This window comes from Heterocephalus glaber, unplaced genomic scaffold (assembly GCF_053883595.1).
Source record: "Heterocephalus glaber isolate CG9 unplaced genomic scaffold, H.glaber_assembly_v1.0 deba00001472, whole genome shotgun sequence".
Lineage (NCBI taxonomy): Eukaryota > Metazoa > Chordata > Mammalia > Rodentia > Bathyergidae > Heterocephalus > Heterocephalus glaber.
The window spans coordinates 30,354,043-30,374,507 of NW_028258315.1; the positions used below are offsets into that span (position 1 = coordinate 30,354,043).

Genomic DNA, 20,465 nt, shown 5'->3' on the forward strand with positions numbered 1-20,465 from the left:
TGGGTTTGTGACAGTTTGTTTGAGGCTCATAGTGAGGTGGTGAGATCTGAGTGGAAGGAACAGAGGATTCCTCTTCTGTTCACTGCCTTGTATGGTCATGTCCACCCAGCACTGCACACTCTTCCTTCCAGATACCCAGCCACCACCCAGGATGTATAAGAGAAGATCACAGAGGAAGGAGGGGAATCTCAGCCCTGGGTGCGCCAGCTCCTCAGCAGAAGTGACTCCTAGGAAGAATGCCATTATTGAAATGGCTTTGCTGTCTGACAGTTACAATCTTTATTTGTTTGTGAACTCTGTGTGTGTATATGTGGGGGGTACTTGGTACTTGGGGGGTACCAGGGCTTGTGCACTGAGCTACATCCCCAGACTTTTTTTATTTTACATTTTTAGATAGTCTCATTAAATCACGAAGTTGCCCAGGCTGGGCTTCAACTTGTGATCCTCCTGCTGCACCTTCCCAGAATGATGGGGTTATAGATGTGAACATTTTTAAAAAAATAATAAAGATGGAATGGCTAGGGATTTAGCTCAGTGGCACCACACCTGCCTCGCAAGCACAAGGTCCTGAGTTCAATCCCCGGTACCAAAAAGAATAAAGATGGAAGTAAAAATCAACCAAACTCTCATCCCTTGTTGGTAACATTTGGTACACATTGTCCACCCACACGTGTACACATGGGTCTGCATGCTTGTACACACACACACACTGCTCTGTGATGTGCCTCCCCCTCCGTGCACACTGAGCTCTGTCAGTGTCAGCAAGGACAGGACAGCACTGTCCCCACATAACGCACTTAGCCAATGCCTACTGATGGACAGTTACTTTCAATTTTTTGACATTTTATTTTATTTTTATTTATTTATTTATTTTTTGGTACTGGGGATCGAACGTGGGACCTTGCGCTTGCGCAGCAGGTGGCAAAACCACTGACCTAAATCCCCGGCCCTGACATTTAAAAAAAAAATTCTTTTATTGGTACATTTTAGGTATACAATACATTGACATTTATCACTGGGGGTTTGTACCTGTACATGATGCATCTTAGTTCTTATTTTTTCCTCCATTACCTGTGTGCCCTTCATCCTCACCACCCTTCCCTATTTACATAGATTTCGTTCCCATTTCTTTTTCTTTTCTTATAATTTTTCCTTTCCCTTCTTCCCCTTTCCCCTTCCCCTCCTGCCACCCCTATACCTTTGGACCTTTTCCTATTTCAAATTATCAATTATTCATTTTAATCATTTTAATCCTTACTTACACTTTCAGTTTCTCACACCAGAGAAACTATTCGGTATTTACACATGTGTGTCCCATTTATTTCACTTAGGAGTATTGCCTCAATGTGCATCCACTTAGCTATAAATGTCTCTAGTTTCTCATTCTTTATGGCTGAGTATACTCCATTTTATAAAAAAACCACATCTTCTTTATCCAGTCTCCAGTTGATGGGCAGGCACTTGGGCTGTTTCCAAGCTTTAGCTATTACAAACTGTGCTGCTATGAACATGGGTGCACATATATCACTGCGGTATGATTCTTTTAATTCTTTGGGGGAAGATCCCCAGCAGGGGAACAGCTAGGTCAAATGGGACCTCTAGCCCTAGTTCTTTGAGGTATCTCCATACTGATTTCCACAGTGGTTGCACCAGTCTGCACTCCCACCAACAACCAGAAGGGTTCCTTTCTCTCCACACCCCTGCGCAAGGACCCGAGTTCAATCCCCAGTACCAAAACAAAAATAAAACAAACAAACAAAAAAAATAGGGGCCGGGGATTTAGCTCAGTGGCAACATGCCTGCCTCCTAAGCACAAGGTCCTGAGTTCAACCCCAGAACAGAAAAAAAAAAAAAATCCCAGAAAGAATGGTGGCTATCAAGAAATCAACCGGCCCTGACATTTTAAATAGTGCTTTGATGAACCTCTAACAGCCCTCTGTTACTTGTGAGATTGTCCCCTTAGGAAACATTCCTAGAAGTGGCAATGCTGGGTCAGAAAGCATGCACCGGACACACACCTTGACCGCCCTTTGGGAAGACTGTGCCCATGACTGTGCCCGACAGTAAAACATCTGCACACCCTGCTGCCCCGCTGGTGGAGGACCCTGAACTTGCAAGAATGAAAGTGATGCTGAGCACGTCAGTGCTGGTTCTTAGCCACATTTCTTATACTCGGCACATTTCTTACACTCTTCATAAAGGAACATGCCTCTTCCTATGAGTGAGCATTCATACATCTCCTTTATAAATTTACTATTTGCATGTTGCTTGTACGATTGGAAAAAAAGAGCTTTTTTTTAATAGCTCCTTTTTTTCAGAAATTAACTTTGTGTTATGGTTAGCAAATATGTTTATTTATTTTTTTTTTAAAGGAAATTTATTCAATGAGTGGTTTTTGTTTTTTTTTTTTGGTACCAGGGATCAAACTTGGGTCCTTGTGGCAAATATTTTTCTTATTTTTGGTTGGGAGACTTTTACTATATAGAATTAAAAATATGTAGTCAAAACTTTTACCCTATGAACTATGAATTTTAGGATATGGTTGGACAGGCTTTCTCAAACTCTTATTATTAAAGCATCTACTCCTATTTTCCAAGTACTTTTATGGTTTCATTTGCTATATTTAAAAATTTGATCCATGTTATGGATTGAAGCATGTCTCCCCAAGACTGCATCTTAGACCAGGTTTTTAGGGAAGTAAATTAGGGCTGAAAGAAGTCATAAGAATGGAGACCTAATCTGATAGGACTTGGGCCCTTATAAAAAGGACGCTCGCACGCTTGCGCACACACACGCGTGTGTGTGTGTTCTCTCTCTGTAAGCACACACACAAAAGGCCATGTGAGGACACAGTGAGAAGTGAACATCTACAACCCAGGGAAAGAGGCCTTGCCACACACAAACCTTTACTGGCACCTTGATCTTAGACTTACAGCCTCCAGAATATGAAAAAATTTGTTGTTTAAGTCACCCAGTCTGTAGAACTCTGACAGGACAAGAAGACATATTTTCCAAAGTGCTAAAAACTCCTTACAACATTTATTAATCATCTATTTCCTGCTAATTTGAGATGCCATCTGAGTCATATACTTGGGTCTATTTTTGAGATATCTTATTTTGTTCCACTGATCTGTCTGCTCTATACGCAGTATCAGAAATCTTTAAATATTATGCTTTTATGGGTTTTGTTTTTGTTTGTTTTTGTTTTTTGAGGCAAGGTCTCCCTTTGTAGTTCAGGCTGGCCCTGAACTCACTATGTAGCCCAGGCTGGCCTTGAACTTGAGGCAATCCTCCTGCTTCAGTCTCCCAAGTGCTGGGATTACAGGCATGCACCACCATGCCTGGCTCATTTTGTATGTTTTAATACATGGTAGGATATGTCTATTTATCTTCCTCCTCAAATGTAAACAATAACCCTCTGGGGAAGGGGTATAGCTAAGTGGTAGAGCACTTACCTCACATACCCAAGGCCCTGAGTTCAATCCCCAGTAGTGCAAAAATAAGATGATCTGACAATTTTCATCTAACTGAACTTTAGGATAACTTAAAGATTGCTTCCCCAAAAGCCAAACTAGAATTTTAATTATATTTATACTGAATCTATATAATTTAGAGAAAAGTTATTTTAAAATATTGATTCTGCCTATTCTAGAACAAGGTATTGTTACTCAAATCTTGTTTTAGACCCTTTTATGTCTTGAGTCTTACACACATATATATGGCATTCTCAAAGTCAGTTCCATTGTTTAGGAGAGAGTTTCAAAATGTTCCTGATTCTGACATATATTCCCCACCACTGCTACCATTAAGTGCATTGCATTTTATGTAAAAAATGGATCTGCACTATTTCTGCTTTTCAGGTTTTGTCGAGGTGTTTCATGAGGGATGCTTATAGAAAGTCCTTGCTACTCTAGATAAAGAATTTTTATGTTCTCATTTTATAAAGCACAAGATGAGGAAATGTTGGGAAAGATGGGCAAGTTGTATGAGTTTGATATGTCCTTCCCAGTCTTTGGTGGGCAAACTAGATAAAGTAAGCAATAAGTTGGTCTCATATATTTGTATCTCTTGACATTTCCTTAATTCCTCATCTTTTTTTTTTTTTTGAACTGGGGATCAAACTCAGGACCTTGTGTTTACGAGACAGGTGTGGTGCCACTGAGCTAAATCCCCGACCCCATTCCTCATCTCTTACTTTCTGTATTTTTGGTGTGATTGGGTTGTACAGCCCAACTAGGTTTAGCTACTTAGAAACTGCCAAAGTGGCTGTCAGCAAGCCCTCCGTCATTCCACATCCTTGTCAGCACTTGATATTGTCAGTGTTTTGGACTTTAGCCATTTACTAGATGTGTAGTGCTATCTCATTGTTTTAACTTGCAGTTCTCTAGAGAAAGTGATGATGAACATTTTTTCATATACCTTTTTTTAACCATTCATTTATCATCTTTGGTGAGATAGATGCTTGTTCAGATCTTTTGTCCATTTATAAATGTGTTTTTCTCATTGCTGAATTTTGAGAGTTCTTTGTATCTTATCTCCTAGTAACAGAACCACTTCTCTAGTTGGAGGAATTATCTTCTTTGTGTCCCATGATGAGAAAAAGATGATTTCTCTTAATAGGATCTGAAAATATGAAATATTTGCTTTCCCAAAACCCCTTGCAACTTGGGCACAAGCATGTGACCTTAGTTCTGTCTATCAGACACACATCTTTGACTAAGGACCCAAGAGGCAAAGAATAGGAGCTTTTCTTCTGGTGGAAGTGACAAAAGCCCTAGCTACAAGGTTGGGTTCCTAGCTCAGAGTGGTAATGGTATAAGTGATAGCATGCAGTACGTGGTGGCAATCGTGATGGGTCCCCAGCACACTCTGCTGCAGCAGTTTTGAGTGCTGTTCCCAGAAGGTGATTCTCATGTCAATTCTATGAGCTTTCCCAAATCCCTTTAGAAAGCACACATGGGCATATAATGTCTTGAGTGCTGAGACTGTTTCTATGATTCTGATTTGGGCCTAGTATCAAAACTGATCTGATCTATGTAGGCCAAGTTCATCCTTCAGTTTGACCAATGACTCCTACGACCCAATAGTATGTGGTCACATTCAGCAATGATCAAGATCCTCAACCTGCCAGGTGCGGTGGCACATGTCTATAATCCCAGCACTCTTGCCTCCAAGGCAGGAAGATTGTATTTTGGAGCTCAGCTTAGTGACTTAGCAAGACTCTGTTTCAAAATAAAAAATAAAAAAGGGGTTGAAGATATACCTCTGTGCAAAGGCCTTGAGTTCAATCCTTAGTATCAGAAAAAAGAAAAAAAAAAGACCTTCAACTGTGCTTGGGAGGAAACTGACGAGGTGGGGAGTTAACATAATTATGCGTATCTGTATTCCTTTAGTGACAGTCCATTGTACAAAACAGACTCATTTTGCTAAATAAAAGCAGCACGTATTTGTGTTATGTTTTCATTTCTGCATAACTGGGAATATATTTACATCACCATGGGCACACATGGCCAGTTGGCTGGGCGGAGAGTTCCCTGCAGATGCTGTTTCTCTGTAAGCTGCCACCTTCCACCCTGGGGTGATGTGTCCACACTGAGGACTCCCTCCTTTGCAGGTGAGGCCCTGTGGCTCTGTGGCAGCCCTCGACGTTCGGTTGTGTGCCTTTGTGTCCTCTGATAGCACCTCTGAGGCACTGTAACAGCACCAAGATCTTGGGGCTGCTGTGAATGTTCAAGTTCCTGATGAGGCACATGAAGAATGTAATAAAAGTTAGGTGCCCTGTCCTAAGTGGTGGCTGCTTCTGCCTGTCTCCTGAATGGGCTTTCTTTCTTTTTTATTTTGTAAAAAAATTTTTTTTTGCTTTTTGCTATTTTTATTGTTTTGGTGATATTAGAGGGTACTTCTTTACTTCTGAGATCAAGAACCCTCACCAATACATGTGTCTCAGGGTTGATCATTTTCTATCAGTTATGTCCTGGGGTGTGACAATCTGGATCTCCAGGTTCAGGTCTTCCTCTGTTTCATGAAACCTTTCTTTCCTTTTTTTTTTTTTTTGGTCCTGGGGATCAGGCGACAGCACCACTGAGCTAAATCCCGGGCCCTAATGAAACTTTCAATGTTAAATCCTTGAGTATTTTCTGCTCCATTTGTTATCTCTGACACAGCATCAGCCTCCAAATGCTGGTATGTTGTAGTCAGTCTTGATTTCTGTCATCTTCTAACTGCTTTGATCTGGCCCTTCATCTTTTTCACTGTGACTTTAGCCTGTCCTCAACATCACTAATTTGGTTTTCTACAAATGTTGCACTCGTTGCTCTTCCAAATGGTGTTCCCCACTCGCCTACCAATCTTTCCTTACCTTTTCAACCTTTTATTCAGCTCATTTACTTTATCTCTCCTTTGAGCTCGTTTCTGAGATTTTGTTTGTTTTACATATTTTCTCAGAGTATACAGCAGTTGCTTGAAGCTTTCTGGAAGAAGGCTTCCTAAGTGAATGGTTCGTTAGCCTTTTGTATGTCATAGTCTGATCCTTGATTTTTTTTCTTTTTTGGAATATTTACATAATGTTTTTCTTTTCCTCTTATTCTTTGAAAGGGGGCAGTTCTAAATCAAATATACTATTTGCTTGATGACAGCTTAGATAGATTCTCCTTGCCCTCCTCCCCAGTTCACTGGAGCAGTGTTTGAATGTTCTTGCTACAAGCTGTGCTGGAAGGCTGTCCCTGATGCAGCTCTTGGAGGCGGTGACAGATAAAATCTGAGGCAGTGGAAAGTCACAGATCAACTATGTTGTTTAGCATGTTCCCTGCGAAGATGCCCAACACTTCCCCAAATAGCAGGCCCATCTTCATGGTGGAAAGTCATCGTGGGTTTCTGGCTGAGTCCTGCTTGGAAGTGAGCAGCTGCCTCCGTGAAGAGCTAGGTGGGCTGCATGTGGAGACTCCTAGGTCATGGTCTGTTCTATTCTCTGATCTGTCACATCACAAATGGATGGGATTTTCCAGACAGAGGAAGACATTCTGTCCAGGTGGAGAGAATATGATGTTGTGTTACAGCATGGCACATCCTCAAGATTGATGAAGAAAATAGGGGTGGAGACATGTAGACAGGAGTACTAAGGGATGAACCCTTAATCTCTTAATTAAGGGAGCCCTAGTAATTCCTAAATGTAATGAATGGGCTGAATCAAGAGTCATGTGAGCTGGGCGTAGTGGTACACACATATAATCCCAGCACACTAGGAGGCTGAGGCAAGACGATCATAAGCATGAGCAAGTCTGGGCAACTTGGTGACTTAGCAAGACCTTGTCTCAAAATGAAAAATAAAAAGGGCTGGGGATGTAGCTCAGTGCAAAACTCCTGGGTTTAATCCACAGGACTGAAAAATCAATCACATGAATGATTCTAATAATTTATCTACTGCAAAGTTTTTTAGGAATATATATATATTATTAGGAATATATACATTCATTCTTAAACACATACCACAGGATAATGAATTTGAAGAAATATACAAGCACATCCAGAATGCACAGCTTCTTGCACTCTGCATTCCAGCACCCAGAGCAGTCTATTGTGGGTGGGTCCCCAGTTCCTCTGGGGATGCCTTTCTCTTAAACCCTTTACAGATAATCAGCTCCAGGCCCAGGAAAGTAGGTGGGAAGGCTCCAGAACCAGTCTTGGAAAGCCCTAAACCATTTCCATTTCTTTCTCTTGCAGAGTTGTTTTTTTTGTTTTTGTTTTTTTGCAGTACCAGGAATTGAACTCAGGACCTTGTGCTTGCGAGGCGCGGTGCCACTGAGCTAAATCCCCAGCCTTCTTGCAGAGTTTTTTAAGAACAGAAATGCACGGTCAGATTTTTATGTTAGAATGTGGTAAATATTAAATGTTTGATCTTTGTCCCCAGGTCCTGGTACAGAATTCCTAAGATCCTTGGAGTTTCTGGCGTGATAGGAGTGAATTTTGTAGTTAATGAGATGACTGGTGGCTGGTGACCTCTAGATAGCTCCAGGATGGGAACAGGTCACCAGGAAGAATGAGCCATGATCGGACCTGGAACTCTGAGCCCTGGCCCCTAACCTCCAAGTTGGAAGAGGGCTGGAGATAGAATTTAATCACCATTTAATCAATGGGTGGGAGGAGCACTGTCAGACAAGGCAGAGAAGTTGTATACCATGATCCCACCATACATTGTCCTATGCATCTCATCCCCTGGGCAATTTCTGAGTGGTAATCTTGGTAATAAACTGGTAAATGTGGGTAAAAGAGTTTCCTGAGTTCTACGAGCCCTTCTCATGAATGATATAATTTGGGCAAGAAGACTCTTGGAAACCCCTGCATTGCCAGGCAAATCTGCCAGAAGTGCAGGTAGTCTGGGTACCTGAGACTTACAACTGGTGTCTGCAGTAGGGACAGTCTTCTGAGCCGGAGCCCTTAACGCATGGGTTCTGTGGTAATTCCATACACACAGTGTCAGAATTGGGCTAATTTGTTGAGCTTCCACTTGGTGGAGAATTAGAGAAGATCAGCAGCAAGGAAAGGAAGAGCATGGATCTGAGGGGGCAAGCCCAGAAGCAGAGTGGCTTCTGCAAGTGGCCAGGAGATCACAGATGCAGATGAGGGGAACCTTCTTGGAAATATTCAGGGGGCAAAACTGGTAGGATTTGGAACTGTAGATATCTGGTTGGAAGAGAGACAACACAAATTTCTTGGTTGTGAGCCTGGGTGGGCAGTGGTATCATTGAATTAGACAGAATATAAAAAAGAAAGGGATGAAATAAAAGTTGTTTCAGATATGGTGCTTTTACAGCTTTGGGGGACTGGCCAGTAGGTTCCTAGATACATAGAACAGGACCTCAGGCAGAGACACAGAGGAAAAGGCATAGACGAGTTTACCTGGAGTGATTCTGAGGCTCCAGAGAAATGGGCTGGGGCAGAACACAGGGGACCACTGGTGCTGGGCTGGCTGGTAAGGACCTAGTGATGAGCCAGGGAAGAGTGGCCAGACCCAGGAGGAGAAGCTAGGTCTCTATCTCTCATTCTGTACTAAAATCAAATCAAAATGAACCAAAGACCCAAATATAAAACCAAAAACTTTGAAACTCTTGGAAGATAACATAGGGGAAACACCTGGAACCATGGGCACAGGCAGAGTTACTGAATAGGACTTCAACAGCAGAGGAGATAATAGCAAGAATCAACCACATCAAATTAACAGCTTCTGCACAGCAAAGAAAATAATCAAAATAGTGAAGAGACATCCTGCAGGATGGGAGAAAATTTCTGCCAGCTATTCTTCTGATAGAGATCTAATATCTAGACTATATAAAGAAGTAAACCCCCCAAACAAGTGATCCAATAAAAAACAGGCAAATGAATTAAATAGGCACTTCTCAAAAGAAGTATAAATGGTCAACAAGTATATGAAAAAACATTCAACATATTTAGCCATTAGGGAAATACAAAACAAAACTACTTGGAGATTCTATCTCACCTCAGTCAGAATGGCTATCATCAAGAACACACGAAATAACCCCAATGAATGTCAGCAAGGTTATGGGGCTGGGAGGGGGAGGAACCCTTCTACATTGTGGTGGAAATGTCAGCTTGTACAGCCACTATGGAAATCAGTATGGAGACGCCTCAAAAAACTAAAACCAGAAATACCATTTGACCCAGCTATACCACTCCTGGGTATATTCCTGAAAGAATAAAAAACATACTACAGTGATGCATGTATACTCATGTTATAGCAGCCCAATGCACAATAGCTAAACTGTGGAAACAGCCTTGATTCCCATGAACAGATGAGTGGCTAAAGAAAATGTGATAGACATACACAGAGAAATATTATTCAGCTGTAAAGAGGAATGAAATCATGTAATTTGCAGGAAAATGGATGGAACTCCAGATCAACAAGCTAAGCGAGACAATTCAGACTCAGAAAATTAAATATCATGTTTTCTCTTATATGAGAAACCTAAAGTACAAGTAAATAAATGACCAAAATAAAGGACAGGTGATAGAAAATGGAAGGTAGACTCTTGGAAATGGGGAAGGGAATTAGGGGAGGCAGAGGAAAAAGAGGGGGGTAAAGAGACTGTAAATGATCAAGATATATTATATGCATGTGGCAGTTCCTCAAAATGAACATCATTATTCTGTACTACAAAGATGCATTCATTAAAGAAGTACAGTACCCAAGGTCACACTCACCTGACCCACCCTCTTCAATTTAAGCCCCACCTTCTAAGTTTCCATTACCTCCCCATAATGTTATTAAATTCTGACCTCATCAACAGGTTAATCCATGGATGAAGTAGAAGCCCTCATGACTCAGTCAGCTTCTGAAGGCCCCTATCTCTGCACACATGAGAACTCTGGGGGTGTTTTAGGTCGAACCCTAATGGGCATCAACAACCAAGAGAAGATATAACATAATAATGACAAGTGAGGGCCTGCCTGGTTTTCTACCCTCGAGCTATCATTATTGTCTAGTGGCTTTATCTGGGGCAAGTTACTGCCTACAGCCCTCAGTTTTTTCCTCTATAACATAGGGTACCTGCTTCATAGGACTGTTGTAAGAACTGAGTGAATTTAATAAAAATTGTCCAGAACAGCACATAGTAAGCACTCAATAAATGTTATCTATTCATAGTACCATTATGATTATCTATGAAATTAGTATGACATAAAGAATGGTATTTTGGAAAAGAATTTTGGGAAAAAGACATGCTTATTGCTGATAAGACTATATATTGGTATAGCTTCTCAGAGAGAACTCTGGTAGGGATTCAAACACTTTTGTGTGTATGTATCCTTCAAACAAGTAATTTTCAGTCCCTAAGAATTTATCCTAAAGAAACAATGAGACACGCACATTTTACCCACCAGTGGACTTTCCAAACACTTTAAGATAACACTCAAAAGTGGAAATAAATGAAACATCTAAGGATAGGAGGGTAGTTAAATGAGTTATTGTGCATCAGATCATGGAGAAAACAGAACAGCTAGGTCTGGTTCACCTCAAATACCTGTCACCCCATGGGTTCAGCTTGATGCCCGGTTGTTCTGAGATTGTGCCTGTGTGCACAGTGTCCCCTCCCCAGCCACCCAAAGCTGAGGCTGGCACAGCAGGCAGCTCTTTCTTGGGTGCTAACATGGCCATAATGTGGTCATATTGGCCTCTCCTTGTCCAGAGCCTACCCACAACCAGTCACCACTCACAAGTCTGACTTCTATGGTGATGCCACACTCACATGACAGCACAGCTTAGGAATGGCTTCACCATGTCCTCACCCCTCGGCGGAGCTCTCCTGTCTCCCCTGTTGGAGCACAGAACATTTGTGGAACATATGGTTATGTCCCTTTCCACTATGGGGGCCCTCTCCATTTTAAATTGTTTTCTGGGTGCTTACCTTCTCTTGCCTAGAGACCAATGGTTGACACCTGATCTGTAGTTTGTGTTAGTCAGCTTTCTGTTATCCTAACAAATACTCGAGATGATCAACTTAAAAACAGAAAAAGTTTATTTTGCCTCCCAGTTTTAGAAGTGCGGTTATAGGCTAAGAAGACAAAATACTTTTAGGCCACTGGTATATGTGGAGGTAACACATCATGCTGGAAGCACATGGAAGAGCAAAGCCACTCATTTCATGGCTAGGACACACAGAGAGAAGGGGCCAGAGTTGCACAGTCCCCTTTGTTTGTTTTGATTTTTTTTTTGGTACCAGGGATCGAACTTGGGTCCTTGTGCTTGTGCACCAGGCGGTGAAACCACTGAGCTAAATCCCTGACCCATCTCCTTTGTTTTTTTGTTTTTTTCCATTAACTTTATTGGTACATTTTAGGTATACAATACCTAAGTTAGTTACATTTATCATTGGGATCTTGTACCTGTACATGATGTATCTTGGTTCTTATTTTTTCCCCATTCACCTGCCCTCCCTTCACCCCCTCCACCCTTCCCTATTTACATACATTTCGTTTCCATTTTTTTTCTTTTCTCATAATTTTTCCTTTCCCTTCTTCCCTTTCCCCTTCCCCTCCCACCACCCCTACACCTTTGGACCTTTTCCTATTTCAAATTATCGCATTATCATTATTCATTTTAATCATTTTAATCCTTATTTACACTTTCAGTTTCTCACACTAGAGAAACTATTTGGGATTTACAATGTGTGTCCTATTTATTTCACTTAAGAGTATGGCCTCAATATGCATCCATTTAGCTATAAATGTCTTTAGTTTCTCGTTCTTTATGGCTAAGTAGTGCTCCATTTTATAAAAAAAACAACAACACATCTTCTTTATCCAGTTTCCAGTTGATGGGCACTTGAGCTGTTTCCAAACCTTAGCTATTACAAACTGTGCCGCAATAAACATGGGCGCACATATATCACTGTGGTATGATTCTTTTAATTCTTTGGGGAAGATCCCCAGCAGGGGAATAGCTGGGTCAAATGGGACCTCTAGCCCTAGTTCTTTGAGGTATCTCCATACTGATTTCCACAGTGGTTGCACCAGTCTACACTCCCACCAGCAGTGGAGCAGGGTTCCTTTCTCCCCACAGCCCCGCCAGCATTTGTTATTGGTTGATTTCTTGATAGCAGCCATTCTTTCTGGGGTGAGGTGGAATCTCAGTGTTGTTTTCATCTGCATCTCTCGAATGACCAGTGATGTTGAACATTTTTTCATATGTTTATTTGCTGCTTGTACTTCTTTGTCTGAGAAATGTCTGTTCATTTCAGATGCCCATTTTTGAATTTGGTCTTTATATTTGGGGGATCTAATTTTTTTGAGTTTTTTATATATTCTAGATAGTAGACCCTTGTCTGAGGGGCAGCTGGTAACAATTTTTTCCCACATTGTAGGTTGTCTCTTAGCTCTGTTGGTGGTTTCTCTTGGAGTGCAGAAGCTTTTTAATAAGATGAGATCCCAGTTGTTGATTGTTTGTGCTAGTTTCTGAGCTACTGAGGATTTGTTGATAAAGTTTTTTTCCTATGCCAATGTCTTCAAGAGTTCTACCTAACTTATCTTCGAGCCAGTTTAGTGTTTCTGTTTTAATATTTAGATCTTTAATCCACTTCGATTTTAGTTTAATGCATGGTGAAAGATAGGGATCTAGTTTTTTAATCATTGGCAGATTAAAATCCAGTTTTTCCAACACCATTTATTAAAGAGGCTATCTTACCTCCAGTGAGGATAGTTGGCTCCTTTGTCAAAGATGAAGTAGCTGAGTATGTCTGGAGTTGTTTCTGTATCTTCTAGTCTATTCCACTGATCCTCGGGTCTGTTTCTTTGCCAGTACCATGCTGTTTTGGTTTTTTTGGTACTGGGGATTGAACTGGGGTCCTTGCGCTTGCACAGCAGGTGGTGAAACCACTGAGCTAAATCCCTGGCCCCTCCAGGCTGTTTTTCTTTTCCCCCTCCATGCTGTTTTTATCACAATGGCTTTGTAGTATAGTTTCAAGTTGGGGATTGTGATACTCCCTGGCATGTCTCTGTTGCCTAGAATTGCTTTTGCTATTCTAGGTCTCTTCTGGTTCCAAATGAATTTTTGGATTGTGTTCTCTAGCTCTGCACAGTCCCCTTTGAGAGCATGGCCCCCAGTTACCTAAAACCTCCCACCAGGCCTGACCTCTTTTTTTTGTTTTTTGGTACCAGGGATTGAACTCAGAACCTTGTGCTTTCAAGGCAGGTGGCGGCACCACTGAGCTAAATCCCCAGCCCCATCTGACCTGTTTTTAAGGTTCCACCAAGCCTTTAACACATGGGCATTTGGGGGACACTCCAGATCCAAACTACTGCAGAGCTGGTATCAGTATGTGCAAGTCGTAGATGTTCAAGTCACGTGGCACTGACAACAATCTACCCCACAGCATTCCTTTCCAGTTCTATGTTCTCGCATGTCACTTTCTGTGCCAGTTTTCTGCCCCTTGGATAGGTGGCATCCCAAAACCCCTGGGGAGAGAATAACTACCCTCACAGAGGGGAGAGCTGGTGTCAGCCAACAATTCTGGCAGGGAAGAGGGCTCAATGATGAACCCCAGGGAGGAGTGTCTGGCTTTGCCTATAGAAGGCTTTGAGAGCTGCCCACTGCCACTGCCAAGGATTCTCCTTTGTAATCCCAGATGCCTAAGCAAGACCCTGTGTCCTGAAAGACAGTGGTACAGTGGCCTTGACTTTGCAGTTGTTGTTCCTGAGAGGGCTTCTTCCCACTCTATTACAGCCATGAGCCCAGGTGCATTTCAGAGCCATATGCTCTGCCTGGCCTCCCACTAGCCTCTAAGTGGCAGCTCGAGAAATGGGAGCTTCATCTTGATCCAGCTCTCCTAGTGTCAAAGGACCTGTATTCAGCAGTGAACATGCCTGGTGGCCGGCACCTTTCGTCACCTTCCTTCAAGGAAGGTGTGACACACACAGGTGTGGTTGAGTGCCTTGCCCCAGCAGTACCCCTGACAAAATATGCAATGTTGTAAGCCTTAAAGTCACAGCACCAGTGACTGATCTCATTGTTCAACTCTCCTTCCTGCTCATTGGCAGGACAATGTAATTAAACAGAGCTGAGACGAAGAAGCATCTATTTTCTGGAAATCATATACATCATGTTCTGCATCACTCCTAATCCTTGGGCATGCTCAGAACACTGGAACATTTATAAATGTCTCCCTGCTGAAGGTGGCTGGGTGCTCATGAGATATACTGCACCTGGCTCAGCTGCTCTTGGAATAGGAAGAGGGTTTGCGCATGCTCACCTTCACCCTGTCCATGCAGGCCTCCATCTTCAGCTGCTCCACAGCCTTCCGGGCCTGGGAGATGCTAGTGGTACTGTTATTGGACATGCTCTCTTTCATTCTACGGCCCCTGCAAGCAGCCACAGACAAAGGGTTGGAAGTGCAGCTCTCGACAGCAAGGATAAGACAGACCCCATCCCACCCTGCCTACCTCCCACCATCTACAGCTTCTCTGTGCAAGCCAGATTTGCTGTTCTAGAAGGGAAGGAAATTCTCCATGACCTCACACATTCTGCTGCCATGTGACTAAGACAAGACACTGTAATGCTACTTGTGCCCCAAGAGAGCATAAGCCCTGGATCACAGTTACCCCATCCAATGAGAAACTGCTTGGAGGAGGCCTAATGATCAAAGTGTGAGTGTCAAGGACGGGCCACTGTAAAGAGTGACATGAGTGACAATGGCTCCCAAGACACAGAGTGAAGCAGGAGGCCAAGGCCAGGACCCTGCTGTGCAGGCCACTCTCTTGGTGGGACTTTTAATGGATGAACAAACTCCTGGCCCAATGAGAGTTTCCTTTGCTCATGGGCGATTTTTAAAAAATAAGGCTGTCCTGTTATAAGACAGGTCAGAGCTGGCCAGTGTGTGTCCATCTCATTGGGAACTTGTGCCCAGCAACAAGAAGCTCAAGCAGCTGGAGGCTCTGAAATTTGGGAGCATCTGTAACTCCACCACACAGGGCAGGAATAGGACTTCACCCACATACTTGTTCCTTCTGTTCCTTCTATTCCCCAAAACCAACTCAGCCTGGAGTGATCCTGAACCGTGCCTGATCTGGGAGAGAGATGGGAGGGGTTGCCCCACTGTGCTGGGAAATCACTCAGGGACAGCTAGCACGGGAAGAAAATGGCTTTTGCCAAGCAGAGCTACGGACAATTAAGCTTTTTGTTTGGTTTTTGTTGTACTGGGGATTGAACCCATGGCCTTCACACTAAGCTACATTCTTAATCCTTTTTAGTTTTTATTTGAGACAGAGTCTTGCTAAATCACTGAGTTTCTCAGGCTGGGCTCTAACTTGCGATTCTCCTGCCTCAGCCTCTCAGACAGACCTTGTGGGGAAGCTTCAGAGCAATGCTTCCCCACTGTAGCCAGGGGCCTTTCAGGCTTCCCTTGAACAACACCCCTGCCTCTGCTGCTACCCACATGCTGGACTATGTGTGGACTGTGTGTGACCTCATGTATGTCTCTGTCCACACACCTGTGTGTGCTATACATCTCACCTCGGCCCAAAGAAAGAAAACAGTCTGGGCAAAGTAGAACTGCAACAAAGCTAAACATGCTTGCCAGCTCCTGTGGACACTGACTCCATGGCTGATTTTCAAGATGAGGCAAAAGGAAAAAAGCCACAAGCCAGGGTCCTCCCCTGGTCCCAAGTGGTTAAAAATGTCTTCCTTCTGGGGCACACGGGAGACACTTACACAGACAGGTGGCCCAGGGGGCTGTACCAGTGGCTTCCAACTCAGCAAGTATGGAGTTAGGGTGGGCCAGGGCAAGGTGGTTCTACTCTCAGTGCTGTGGTTCAGACCTGACTCAGGACAGGCATTTAGAACTTCTGAAAAGTGTATGCCATTGTACCTCATTACACTCAGGTGTCCTAATGGCCCTATGTCAGCAATGGAAGTTGGTGAGGGATAGGGCAGTGACCACCGCCAGGAGTAGGGTACAGAGTGGGATCTTGATGGCCAAGCCCCACCCAGACCCCATACTCCTGCTCTCCAGAGGAAACCATTCCTGAGGAGGAAAGTCATTCCCCTTACCTGCTGAGAGGTGCCACGGTGACAGGCCCAGATAAGGGACACAGGCTGGTGGTGGCAGTAGTCAGTTGTCAGATGAGAGACTGATTCGGGGCTCACCTGTAAGTACAACCAGAGATGTAGCTGTCCTGTCCCCAGCTGCTCCCACACTGCCCCTCCCCATCTCAGCAGCAGGACATCAGTTCTCAGGATGGGGGGAGATGGCAAACTAAAGGCAGAAAGAGGACCTCTGAGGCGACACAGGGAAGACTGGGGACCCAGGCTCGAGTTCAAGGCCTCCGTGGGCCTCACCTGAAGGCCTCCCTGCTGACCTTCACGCCAGGTGCTCAGTCCTCAATCTCACAGCTCTAGCTCCAGCTAATGCCTGCCAAATGGATAGAGTTCACGTGGTTTCTTCCTTCTATAAAAATATATGTCCACTGAAGATAGAGAAGATCACAATAACAGTAACAAAAATAAAGACCAACTGCAATGCCTTTTCCTAGGTAACCATGCTTAGCACATTGATGCACATAGCCTACATGCGTCAGGAACAACTAGATTTCAAGGAAGGTACATGTCTAGGTCAGATGACTACAGAGTTCACTCACAGAGGGACAAAGAGCCTTGCCCGGTGTGGATAGCATGGCTGGCACCAAGATGATGCTGTCCCCAAGAGTTCTGAGTTCCCTCCTCAACCACGGATCCTAGTGAATCTACAGCAAAATCAAGCTCAATAGGAATGGGCTGCCAGTCCCGTTTGTTCTGCTAGGTAGAGTGGAATCCAAATTCATTTTAATGTGAATATTGGGGAAGATGGTTCAGAATTGTGCTTAATGTGTTTTCTCAGCCTTTGCTATGGTCTGAATGTTTGTGTTCCCCACATCTCCTATGATGAAATCCTCACCCCCAAGGTGATGGTATTAGGAGGTGGGCCTTTGGGAGAGGACAAGGTCACAAGTAAGGAAACCTCAGGATGGGATTCATGTCTCATAGAAGAGGCCTGAGAGAGGCTCTGTCCCTTCCACCAGGCGAGGACTCAACCCCCAGCTATGAACCAGAGAGTAGGTCTTCAACAGACACTAAACCCACTAGGTCTTGTCTTGGACTTTCTAGCCTCCAGAATGGAAAGAAGGAAATTTCTGTGGTATATGAGCTCCCTGATCTATGGCATAGACTAAGGTAGCCCCTCCAACGTTTCTACAAACACCACCTGTCTACTGCTACAAATGTGACTGCTCCTTTCTGTCAGAGTACAGTAGTCTCCCCCTTATCTGTGGTTCTACATTCTGCAGTTTTGGTTGCCCAGGGTCAACTATGGTCTGAAAATATTAATGAGAAAATTCCAGACACAATTAATATTTTAAGCTGAGCACTGTTCTGAGATCGTGATGAAATCTGTACCATCCCCCTCTGTCCTGCCCAGGATATAAATCATCCTTTCTTCCTGAATATCCATGCTATATATGCTGCCCTCCATTAGTCACTTAGTAGCTGACTAGATTATAAAAACGACTACAGTGATATCGCAGGCTTATGTTCACATAACCCTTATTTTATCTAAAAATGGAAAAAGAATGAAAAGTGAAAAGTAGTGATGATGGCTGTTCTATTTTGTTATTAGTCATTGTCAGCCTCATACTGTGCCTAATTTGTAAATTAAACTTTACTATAAATAGGTACATACAGAAAAAAACATACTCTATATAGGGCTTAGTATTGTCCATGTCTCAGTCATCCACAGGGTGTTTTGCCTGACTGCTCTGGCTGATGTCTCAAGTACTATATTGAACAAAGTGGTAACAGTGGACAGTGGACATCCTCATCCTGTTCCTGATATAGAGGAAAAGCTATCAGCTTTTCTCCATTTAGTATGATGTTGGAAGTAGGTTTGTCATAAATGGCTTTTATCAGATTGAAATAAGGTCCTTTTATACTCCCTTTCTTTTTTTTTTGGTACCGGGAATCAAACTCAGGACCTTGTGCTTGCGAGGCAGGCGGCGAAACCTCTGAGCTAAATCCCCGGCCCTAACCTCCTTTTCTCAAAGTTTTTTTTTTTTTTTTTTATCATGAATGGATGTTGAATTTTGTCAAAGGCTTTTTTGGGTCTATTGAGATGATCACATGATTTTTGTCCTTGTTTCTGTTTATGGGATGTATTACATTTATTGATTTGCATATGTTGAACCATCCTCCTGCAAAGGATTTTAAACAACTTCTTTGTATCATTGGTATTTCTCCAAAATAAGAGAAGTAATTGGTACTGATGGGATTCAGGCCCTGACAGACTCTCTTGATCTTGTTGCTGGAGAAAGCAGCTTTTTCAATGGCACTAAATTTTGCTATGATGTTTTCAAAAGCTGCTTTCTTCCCTAAAGAGAAGAAAATATGGTCATTTCTAAATAAGATAATTATTTTGAGGTCATAAAAGATCTGCTCCCTGGCCAATAGATGTCTGGGAGTCCTTTGAGGGTAGAGGCTGTTTTATTGGCTTTTGTATCCCTGGTGCCAGACAGGGCAGGTAGATCATGGGTAGTTCCTATAAGTAATACTTGTGTGTGTGTGACAACACATTCAGACTTCAACAGTGACTTTCATTCCACATGGCTGCTGTTATTTCCATCTTTAGTAACATTTTTCCCCTTAAATATCTAGTAAAATTCACCAACAAAGCTACCTTGGACTAGACTTTTCTTTGTGGAAAGATTTTAAACTTAAAAATTCACTTTTGTTAGTAGAAATAGAACTATTCAGGTTCTATTTCTTCTTGTATGAGTTTTGATTGTGTCTTCTATGGGATTTTTTCTTTAGTTACTGAACTTATGAGCAGATGGTCCTTTGTCATAGTCTACTTTTTATGCATGTAGGACCTGTAGTGGTATCTCCTCTTTCATTCTTGACATTTATAATATGGGTCTTCTCTTTTCTTGGTCAGTTTGGCTAGAGTTCTAAGTTTACGGGACTTTTCAAAGAATTCCTTTTAGGTGTCATTTTTTCTATTGCTTTTCTATCCTTAAAAAAAAAAGAGAAAAATTAAGACAGGGTCTTGCTATGTAGTTCAGGCGGGTGTTGTATTCACTATCTAGCCCAGGCTGGTCTTGAACTCATGGTGATTCTCATGCCTCAGCCTCCAGAGTGCTGCGATTACAGGCATGTGCCACCATGCCCAGCTCATTTTGCTGATTTCTGTTCTTTAGTATTTCTTCTCTGCTTGCTTTGGGTTTGATTTTCTCTCTCTCCCTGAGTCTCATTCTTTTGGTTTATTAAGGTAGAAGCTAAAATCATTGATTTGAGAGCTTTCTTTTCTTTCCTTTTTTTTTTTTTGGTGCCAGGGATCGAACTTGGGTCCTTGTGCTTGTGCAGCAGGCGGCGAAACCACTGAGCTAAATCCCTGGCCCAAGAGCTTTCTTTTCTAACATAAGTATTTATTGGTGTAAGTTTCCTTACAAGGACTACTTTTGCTGGATCACATGTTTTTATACCAATTTGAAATATTTCTTGTTTTCCTTTGTGATTTTCTGTATGATACATGGGATGTTTAGAACTTTACTATTACATAAAGTTAGGTTAGATCCTGACTTCAGTTTGGTTTTTAAAGTTTTTGCAATTCCATGCATATATCACCCAGGGCTTTTTCTGAGCTTTGAGTGCCTGTATAAAATTTTCTTTCAATTTTTTTCTTTTTCTGTTCTGCTTTGGATCTGTCCTATGTATGTGCATCTCAGGGGTGTTGTTGGGAGATTTGTTGGTTCATATAAAGAATTAGAGGATCCACTTCCTCATTCTCTCTTCTCCAGTATTTTTCATACTTTTCAGTTCACGAGGGCCCCTTCTCCTACTTCTGTGACCCAAAAGACAGGGTTCCTCCCCAAGATGTAGCTCATAGTGCTGCTGCCACTGTGTGATTCTGCAACTGGGGCCTGCTCCTGGGGCAAAT

At 42.7% G+C, this 20,465-nt stretch overlaps 1 protein-coding gene across 1 annotated transcript in view; it reads right to left on the reverse strand.

Annotated features, from left to right (window-relative positions):
• Window positions 1-20,465, reverse strand: part of Gng4 (G protein subunit gamma 4) — a 49,569-nt gene that overhangs the window by 10,679 nt on the left and 18,425 nt on the right. The window contains exons 2-3 of the mRNA XM_004854620.4: window positions 16,553-16,648; window positions 14,757-14,865 (exon numbers count right to left, since the gene is read on the reverse strand). Of these exons, the coding sequence (XP_004854677.1) occupies window positions 14,757-14,855 (99 nt within the window). The 5' untranslated portion in view covers window positions 14,856-14,865; window positions 16,553-16,648. The remainder of the gene's footprint in view (window positions 1-14,756; window positions 14,866-16,552; window positions 16,649-20,465) is intronic.